Source organism: Stylophora pistillata, chromosome 2 (assembly GCF_964205215.1).
Source record: "Stylophora pistillata chromosome 2, jaStyPist1.2, whole genome shotgun sequence".
Classification (NCBI taxonomy): Eukaryota; Metazoa; Cnidaria; class Anthozoa; order Scleractinia; family Pocilloporidae; genus Stylophora; species Stylophora pistillata.
Window position 1 is genome coordinate 39130068 of NC_142520.1, and position 9810 is coordinate 39139877.

A 9810-nucleotide genomic window follows, 5' to 3' on the forward strand; every position below is an offset into this window, starting at 1 on the left:
AAGAGTAGGTTTGTTTGGAGTACCACTTTTCCTATTTTATCCCTCCTACTCCTTTGGGGCAAGCACTGCGTGAGAGCTCAAAATTATGTCTATATGCGCTGACCGTTTCCGCCTAGAGGAGGAGAAAACAATGGACATAAACTTTAATTTGCTTCCTATTACGGCTTTGTTCCTTATCAGCCCTGAAAAGAACATGGGCTGTAGTATTTTTACAGCTTCCTATTTATTTGGTAACAGATGTGTTTAAAAAGAATCAAATGCGGTTCAGCCCGGCGAAAAGAATAAAGAAAAATATAGTATTTTGATGTACTAGGCAGGCACACCAGTTTCCTCTTGTAAAAATTTTGTCTTTTGGCCCTCGATTGTCGTTTTTGTTTTTAATTTAAGGCGGAAGAATTATTTTTAAAACAGAATTTTGTTTTTAAATCGGTTGGTCAGTGCGCGTTTTTCTTTGAGGAGATCTAGACTTGGATCAAAAAATGTCATGCGACTTAAAAGAGATCGGTTTGTTTTTCTCCTTTGAAGTGCTTTGCGTGATGCAGAATGTGAGTAGACGTATGAATATTGTAAACGATCTCCAATCGTTTTTCGGCGAGGGTGGGTTCTGCATACATTGCCACTTAAAATGCCATACCCTTTTTCTGTTCAGTTGTAAGCGATTGTGACAGTCTCCGCTACGCCTGAGGGCAAATAATCCCACAGCGAAATTTAATTAATGAGATAAATCAACCAATTCCTCAATCACAATTCCTCAACCATGGATTGGTGCTAACGAGTGCAACAAAACGCCAGTCAAATTGTAATGAACAATTTCCCACCACTGACGTGCTTTTAACCCGAAAGAAGCTAAAGACATTATGTTACCAATTTAATTTGGTAAAACTTTGCTTGACAACCTTCCTTCCAAAAGTTCTCCCATCGAAAAACAAATTGTCACCCATTTTTTTATCCTTTATTAAACGAAGGGATAAAGAGAGAGAAAGAGAGAGAGAGAGAGAGAGAGAGAGAGAGAGTCCGATTCGAGTGGGTATTTACTACATTGATTGCGTATTTGCTACCGTAGCAACTACCCACTAAGTATTTGCTACGGTAGCAAATACCCACTAGTGCGTATTTGCTACCATTGATGGGTATTGGCTACCATTAATGGGTATTTTCTACGGTAACAAATACTCAGTAGGTAGTTGAGTATTTGCAACGGTAGTAAATACTCAAATTAAATTCTAACTACTACCAAACTGCTCAATACCTGAAAAACACACATCTACGTCGTTTTATCGTATTTCTATTTTAAATAGATAGTTTGTCCTCTTCTCGGTGCCCCTGTGTCCATGTTAATTGTATACGTTCTACGTTTTAGTTCCTCTGAGAGTGTTCTATCCTCTACGGTTGTAAACGCACGATTTAACAATAAGCTTCTAGAAACATGAAAGTTTAATGAAAAGGTTGATAACGCGCAGATTTCAAAGCTATAACGCGGAGTCTTATTTTGCTCTGAAATGCTCTCCACTACACGAAAATACTCTTAACTGTTAAATAATGTCAACTAGAGGTTAATCCTTGGAAAAGGCGTGCGCGAGATGGTTTTGCACGAGTTGAGAAGTATCAAGTCGGGTTAAACGTTCCAACTTTCTTCGATAAGATTTGTTGATGACATTATTGGGGCGTTAAGCATCCATGCTTGTTCAACATTTTTTTTTGGACGAACGTTTCATAAGTTCTCAAACATTAGTCCTGCAAAAAATGTTGGACAAGGATATATGCTAAATGCTTTAACATTATTGAGTCAACAAATCTTCGATGACAATATTGGAACGTTTAGCACGGGCCTCAGAAAAAAGAATGAGGGTGCGAAAAGAACGGGCGAGTTTTCTGAAAAATTTTAATGGGTGAAATATTGAGAATCGTACAGGATTAGTTCGTGCCATAATAAACCGTCCGCATTGTCACCTCAAAGCGCAAAGGTGGTAGATGGTTGAAGTAAAATAAGCAAATAATCTGAAACGTGATCGTCAGATCGAAGAAATCGCAATGGAGATAAACGATTATTTCTCAAGAACAAAGACTTATAGTCACAGGTAGCGTTGCAACTAAAAAAATTCTTAAATATGTTCTAAGCAGTGCAATGCATTGTATGCTGAGCTGTTCACAACTATCAAATATTACTCAGCAGTGCGCCATACTGTACAGACTGCACTTACAGAACATCTGAACTGAGTAACAACACCGAACTGGGAAAAAACTCTTAAATATTACTATATAGGGCGCTACACTGTACTATTCAGTGTATTGTTGTTCGGTACAGTGAAGTACACTGCATAGTAAGATTAAATGTTACTATGCAGTCCTTTGCATTGTGCTCAAGAACACGACACTGAACTGTTGGAACTGCTAAATCTTACTATGCAGTGGGCTGCACTGTACACTGAACTGTTGAAAACTGTTACATGGTACTATGCAGTAGGCTGCACTGTACATTTGACGACAAAACTATAAGAAGTTTTCTCGTATGAAAGTAGTTCTACTTTATGGATTCTTATTTTAGCGTTCACGAATATAAAAAAAAAAATCACTACGAGGTGGGTAACATGTGGTTAGCCTGCAGAAAGTCAGGTATAAGTTTAAGATACATTTCGGCTCCTACTGAATTTGGATATAACGACGCTCCAATTTCAACTAAATAGCGCTCCACGGTTTTTGAAGTTGTTTTTTCAAGAAGATCGAGATATTGTTGTTCTTATCAGTAAGCGTTTGAAATTCTAGTCGGTTTTTAGTAAAATGATTTATTTGGTCGTTCTCGTTCATATATGTATAGTTGCAATATTCTATCGATTTTGTTAAGAAATCATCTTTTCACAATGGTAAAGGAAATAGAAGTTCATAAAAAACGGGAAACCCTATAAGTGAAAGGGATAACAATTATGATGATTACATGTAATAATATCTGACTAAGAGTTAAAGGACTGGAACTGTTTTCTTCAGATAATTTCAATTCTATTCTTAGATTTCAACTTGAATTTCGTTTCAAAAATCAGTTGCGTTTAATCCCAATGATATATCAATTTGTATGACGTAAAGTAGCTAACGAATACATTGTTACTGGTGTTATTGTTGTTGCAGTCCTGTGTTTGTTGTTTCTCCCTAGCCCAGCTTGGGAATACCCTTACCTAGGAAGATAAATGCCCAATACCCATGTTGGTTGAAGACTGCGTTCGTTTGTTGGTATAACTAAGGGAATAGTTGGTGTTTATCATTTAAAAAGGGACCCTTCGATTACTATCAGCCTGTAAAATCAGCCCTAAAATACAAGCTTTCTACGACTATCTTTTCTTAATACTTTATTGCTTAATGTATCTTAAAGGAAACAAGTTCGTTAGATACGACTCTCTGTGGCCCTGTTTCTCTGCACTTGCTAAATGCTATCTAAAGTATAGTACGTAGCAAATAAAGACCATAACGAAATGTAAAGAGTGAATGAATCAAGCATCAGGCGAAAAACAAGCATTTGTGAATGAAGCAGTACGTTATTATTAAGTGTTGCAGTCATACAGGAAAAAGAACTCATGAACTATATGTGTTCATCTGAAACTGGGTGTGTTGGAAACTAGGCTAAGGCCTGAAACTAAGCCCGCATTGGAACTGACTTACACACAAGAATTTAAAACTGAACTAGGAGTACACTGCATACAAAACTAAACTCACATTCTAACTGAGCAATATTCACATTTAAAACTGAACTAGGCATGGACTGATGAAGCTCATATGATATTAAAATAATAATAATAATAGTATGGTATTTATATCACTATCTAGCGCTATTTCTATCACTATCCAATAGCGCTGTACAGTAATTTTATAAATCGGACCGATAAGATTAAAAAACCATAAAAATCTCTAAAACATGAGTAAAAGAAAGTAGCTAATAAGGTAGTCTGTAATAATGAGGGTAAAAACTTGAAACTTATATTGAAATTAACTAATTTCCTAGCCAATTAACCAGCTCACCAACTAATCAACTAATTTACTAGTTAACTGGGTTATGCACACAAAAAACTAAGTTTGCATTGTAATTGAGTTGTAAGCTCATTTAAAACTTAACTTGATACACCCTAGAGACAAACTAAACTCACATTGTAATATATGATTTATGCAAGTAGTTAAAACGGAACTTGGTTGACACAGTAAACAAAACTAAGCCCACGTTGTAGCTAAGTTTTACATGCATTTAAAATTAAAATCAAGGGTATATTAGAAACAACACTAAGTTTACATTATAACAGAGTAATGCCTACCTTTGAAACTGAACAAGGCGTATACCAGAATGACTTAGATCCCGACGTATCTTAGTAATGTGTACAATTAACACTGAACTTAGCGCACATTGGAAGTAAAACTAAGCTTGCATTGTTAGAGAGTTATGTGTGTATTTTAAACTGGACTAGGTGCATACTGGATACAAAAACTAGCCCACACTGTAACAGAGTTATGCACGCATTAAAAACTGATCACAATAGAGACAAAAGTAAACTTGTATTGTGACAAAGCTATGCGTACCGCTTAAAACTCAACTAAACTAAGCATAAACTAGACAGAATACCAAGCTCATATTGTAAGTGAGGTACGAGTCCATCTAAAGCTATATCACACATAGACTGGAAATAGGCTAAAGTCACAATGTGAGTTATTTTCGCGCATATAGAACAGAACAAGGCTTTTACAAAAAGGCAACTAAACTAGTATGAATAGAGTCGTACGGGCATTTAAAACTGAACTAAGTTTAAACATGAATGAAAACTAAGATTACATTGTAACAAAGCTTTGCGCGATTTAAAATTCAATTAGTTAATATAAGTTAACGTTAGGTCTACACTAGAAAAAAGAATAAGGTTCACATTCCAACAGAGTTATAAATGCAGTAAAAGCAGAACAAGGGTAACACTGGAAAAAATTTGTCCCTTTCAGATTTGAATAAGGATTGATTGCTGATGCATGTTATGCTATCTAAAGTAACACTTGAAGGAAATTTTTCACACCACAATAAGCGCTCGTAATCGTTCAAACTACCTACGTAAAGTGCAGCGTTTATAAGATTAAGATGCTATCATGATTTAACTAACATAAACATAACAAAATCCTTTCCACAACACTTTTAATTGCTTAATATTTCAGCCATTTGGAAACGAAACTATTTCTTAGAAAAATGCGCGTGTACGCTTTTTTAAATTGAAAAATACAGAGGGATAGATTGTTCTCAAGCAATACCCAAATAGTTCCTTAAAACTTAATCTTTTACCAAAGAAAATGTTTCTCTGGAGCAAAAGAAGTAGAAATGGGTATTTGCTATATAAAGTGGGTACTTGCTACGTTAAATGGTTATTTGCTACGGAGTGGTTTTTGTGCAATAAAATCTTTTAATTGTGACATATAATTGAAAAACAGGTTTAACATGTTTTCTTTCACAAGCGCAGAACTTTCCTTCCATAAAAACGAATTTAAAGTAAAATATAATGATTTTATGAAGAAAAAAGATAATTGACCTTCTCAAAAAATCTGTCTTGTTAAGTCAAGTTGATACTATATGTGGGAACGCAGTTTTGTTCTAAAATTAAGATGGTGTAGAAAGTAAAATATTCCGGATCCCAGAGGGGTTTTACAGCAATAAAAAAGAACTTGAAGACCTTTAAAGTCCGTCAAAATTTTTTATTTTCGTGATTTTTTCGATATGTGTACCAAAGATTGAGTATTTGCTACATTGGTCGTGTTTAGATTGATATACTGACTAAAGATTTCGTATTGGTCGGTAACTTTGAACAGAAGTATTCTAAGTGAAAAATAGACTGATATATTCCACTGTAAAAACGGGAAAATATTGGAAAATTTTATATCAAAAAAAGAAGAGGAGAAAAGGTAGCAGATACTCAGCCTTGAATCTGGAGAGAGAGAGGGAGAGAGCGTTTTCCTCATAGAAGCTCAGTCTAAAGCCTAGCGAGATGAAATAATAATCATTAAGCTTACTTTTTTTCAATTTCTGCTCACCACAGGCATAGAAAATGATCGGGTAACAGTGTGGAGAATTGGAATGTTAATCTAGAGGTTAATACTGAACTCGACAGGCCGCGCTTTAAGGCAAGATTCTTGTGTCTATTTCAGTATCCATTATTACCCTATGGGTATGGAAATTTAGAATTCTAAAATATGGATTTTTAATGGCTCAATTCCCCCGTGTGTTGACTTTTGATGTCAACGTGACAGAAAGGAAGTTAATCTGCACTTTGGTCAACAAGCGATTCGTATGTCAGTATTACATTTCGCGATCGTACGTGTCTCGGCTGGTTTTCAAAACATGTTGGAGCGTTACAAGTCGGTTCAATCCTAACAGCGTTTTATTATGTTTCAAAAACAAGATCGCCCTTCTGTTGGTGATGTGCCCAGCTGTTCATCCAAGTTTGCTTTTCCAGTATCGTTCGTATGTTTATTGATCTGTACTACCGCCTTGGTTCGTGTTGAGATCATAAACCAGCGAGTTCATAATGTTGAAGATGTTATGGCGGAAGTGGGGCGAATACATGAATCCATGAGGGATTCTACCGAAGCAGCAGGTACTCAACCTTCTGAAAGCACTGGTTTTGTCGGGAACTTTGATGGCAATATTGCTCAGGAGAGTAGAGATATGACCGAAGGTAGTATGCTTTCTCTCGTCAACTTATAACTTAGTAAAGGACCCTCGCTTCGACAACGATACGAAATACAATTTTCCTGGCGAACTCTTTTCGATCCTTTGAATTTTGCCGAGGCTTACTTTGGTGAAGAAATTGGGAGTCACAATGGTGCTTAAAGTGGCTAATGAATTTGTCTATTTTAGTAACTACATAAACTCACTTCTGAGGGGTCGATAGCGAAAAAGTAATAGCGGTCATCGTTGTAAAAGTTCAAGAGAGCAATCATATGAGTAACATTATGCAATTGATCATTCAAAGATATCCCTTTTTCCCTAACTTGGATTAATATATTTGATGTATTGTTGGCCAGATAAACCCTTCAGGAATATGAAGGGTCCATCGTTGAATGACTAAAACAACAGTGCGACGTCTGCTGTTTATCATAATAACAGCACAAAAAGGTCTTGGATAGCTAAACGTTTTGAAACGTGAGGAATGGGTGTGGGGGGGGGGGGGGTGGGGGGGTGGAAAAACGTGAAGTACTCTTGCGTGCCACAAGGAAAGGTTGAGCTTAATTTAGGTTCTCGTTTAAACGAGGCGATCGTACACGTAAAAGCGAGCGAAAGAAAATCAGTGTTTGCTCGAGAATAAGGCAGCCTCCTTTCATTATTTGCCTGCACAAATTTTCAGCGACGGAAAGCTTAGTAAGAACCTGGTAACCGTCATTTAGACGAATCTGGTTTGGAGCCAAAGGTTGTATAAATAAACCACTGTTGAGATTATTGTCTGGTAAGGAGATTTAAAAGTGTTACCGCTTTAATTTTCAAACACTTTTTGAAAAAAAAAAACTATTTCCAGTTAACGCCAGAAGCCGTCGCCATTTCAAGTTACCCGAGAAAGGAGCCAACCCTGGTAAAGTTACGATAGAGGTGGTTAGAAGTGAGATAAACAAGACCATGAATTCATGGTCACCACGATCATTTTGTTCGCCCAAAGAACAAATTTGCGTACAGGGGCCACCAGGATTGCAAGGACCAAAAGGATCACGGGGAAGGAGAGGTCCGCGTGGATCTACAGGAAGGAAAGGGTCACGCGGTTTTAGAGGAGAACCAGGGCCTTCCGGAAAGCAAGGAAATATCGGACCACCAGGTCAAAAGGGTGCACAGGGTATCACAGGGGTTCCGGGTCCCAGGGGCCCACCCGGAGCTAAGGGAGAACCTGGGGAACCTATCTCTCTCCCTGTAGTTGTTGTTTCTCCAATGAAGCATGCAAACACTCAGAGAAAATCAAAGTGCAGTGTTCCAATGTTCGGTAAGTGGAAATCCTCAACCGACTATGACGTGGGTGGGGACAAATGGCACTCATCTCCAAAGTAATTCTCACCTTGGCGCTCGGGGTGGGAGATTAGAATTCCATCACGTGACTCTTAGCGACGCTGGAAATTACACTTGCGTTGGAAGAAATGTTCTTGGTTCCGAGAGTCAGTCTGCGAAGCTAATTGTTGAAGGTAGGAATGGGCATGCAGAAGAAACTGGGTGTGAATTTATTTCATCATCTGATTTTTACTATTCTTTAATATCAGTTATTTAAATCAACTCCATTTAGCCAAACCACATGTTCAACTTGCTTCAGGTCCCACTCATGCAAGGGTGGGACAAAACATTACGCTACCTAAATGTCACGTGACCGGCTTTCCAAAACCAGTCGTGTCGTGGAAGAGATTGACCGGTGCCTTGGCTCAAAAGAGGGCAGATTACAATCAGCAGGATTTGACACTGGTTGATGTGGAAAAAAAGGACACTGGAGCGTACGAATGCAGAGCCAGAAACCATCTTGGAGAAGGTTCCGCAGTTACGACCTTGTTTGTTTGGTCGGCACCAAAATTTGTCTCAAAGCCACCCGACATGCTCACCAATGGGGTTGGTGGGTCAGTGTCTCTGAACTGTTCTGCCACAGGGGAGACTGTTCCTCTCGTCTCTTGGAAGCGAGCAAGGGGGGCCTGGGACGAAAAGAGAATGAAAGTAGACAAAGGAACCCTAACTATTTCGGTTCTGAGAGAATCAGACTCAGGAATTTATGTGTGTGAAGCCAGAAGTCCGCAATTTACAATCGAGGCAAGAACATCGCTGAAGGTGAAAGGTTGGTTGAACAGTGTGATTGTTTGTTTTTTTTTTGCATCCATGTTCGATACAAACTTTCTGGCCGTATCACACGATTATGATCACTTCTCCGTCTGTAAAGGTCGGAACTTAATAAACATTTTATTTTCGGTTATGCACTGAATTTTGGCCAAAACAATGAAATTTTTCTAACTGCCTCTTAAACGAAGCCTTCTTAACTAAGTAACGACTAAGAACTCAGTAACTGGAATAACTTTTCCCACAGGAGTCTGATTAACGTATTTGTTAAAACACTGTATCCTTTTTACCCTAATTACCGAGATCTCAGCGTTACGACCTCGAGCCGAATAGTTTCCCGTCCGGTCCTCCCATTACGTCAGTAAGTACATATTACGTCATTTTCTTATAGCTCTCCTTTCGTTTACGCCTGATGGCCGCAAAGGGAGACTCGGTATCATTCAGAAATTCACCGTTACAAGAACAGCTAAATATCTCATCAAAGCCTTTGGTGCTCGGGGAGGGACACATTCTTACAATTATGGATACAGACCAGGAACTTATTACGGCGGTTATGGTGCAGCGATAGAGGGGACATTTCGACTGACCAGAGGTACTGTTCTAATTATTATTGTGGGGCAGAGAGGAGGAGATTCAGTGGAGGTGAAAGGTGGCCAAAGCACGACCATGACAGCAGCTGAGCTCGGACTGTCTGTCGAAGACAACGCTGGCACTGGGGGAGGGGGAGGAAGTTTTGTTTATACCACAAATGATTTGCTGTTTTTAGCTGCTGGAGGAGGAGGGGGCGCATCTGGTGGATATCATGGTGTGGATGGTCAGGCAGGAACAAGTGGAACCAGTAGTGAGGGGAACGATCCATCACATGCAAAGAAGGGTGGTACCAAGGGTCAGCCAGGAGAATGTAACAATGATGACGCTAGTTACCATGGGGGAGTGGGTGCGGGCTGGAATGGCCAAAGTTGTTCCAGAAAAGGACCTGAGCACGGAGAGGGAGGTGGGTCGCGTGCTCAAGG

At 38.8% G+C, this 9810-nt stretch overlaps 1 protein-coding gene and 1 pseudogene across 1 annotated transcript in view; both read left to right on the forward strand.

Moving 5' to 3' along the window:
• The window catches only part of LOC111346636 (uncharacterized), an 84593-nt gene that overhangs the window by 74366 nt on the left and 417 nt on the right, over positions 1–9810 (forward strand). The window contains exon 10 of the mRNA XM_088751161.1: positions 9189–9810. This exon is cut by the window's right edge and continues 417 nt beyond it. Within this exon, the coding sequence (XP_088607287.1) occupies positions 9189–9810 (622 nt within the window). The remainder of the gene's footprint in view (positions 1–9188) is intronic.
• LOC148739438 (uncharacterized) lies at positions 6545–8397 on the forward strand (annotated as a pseudogene).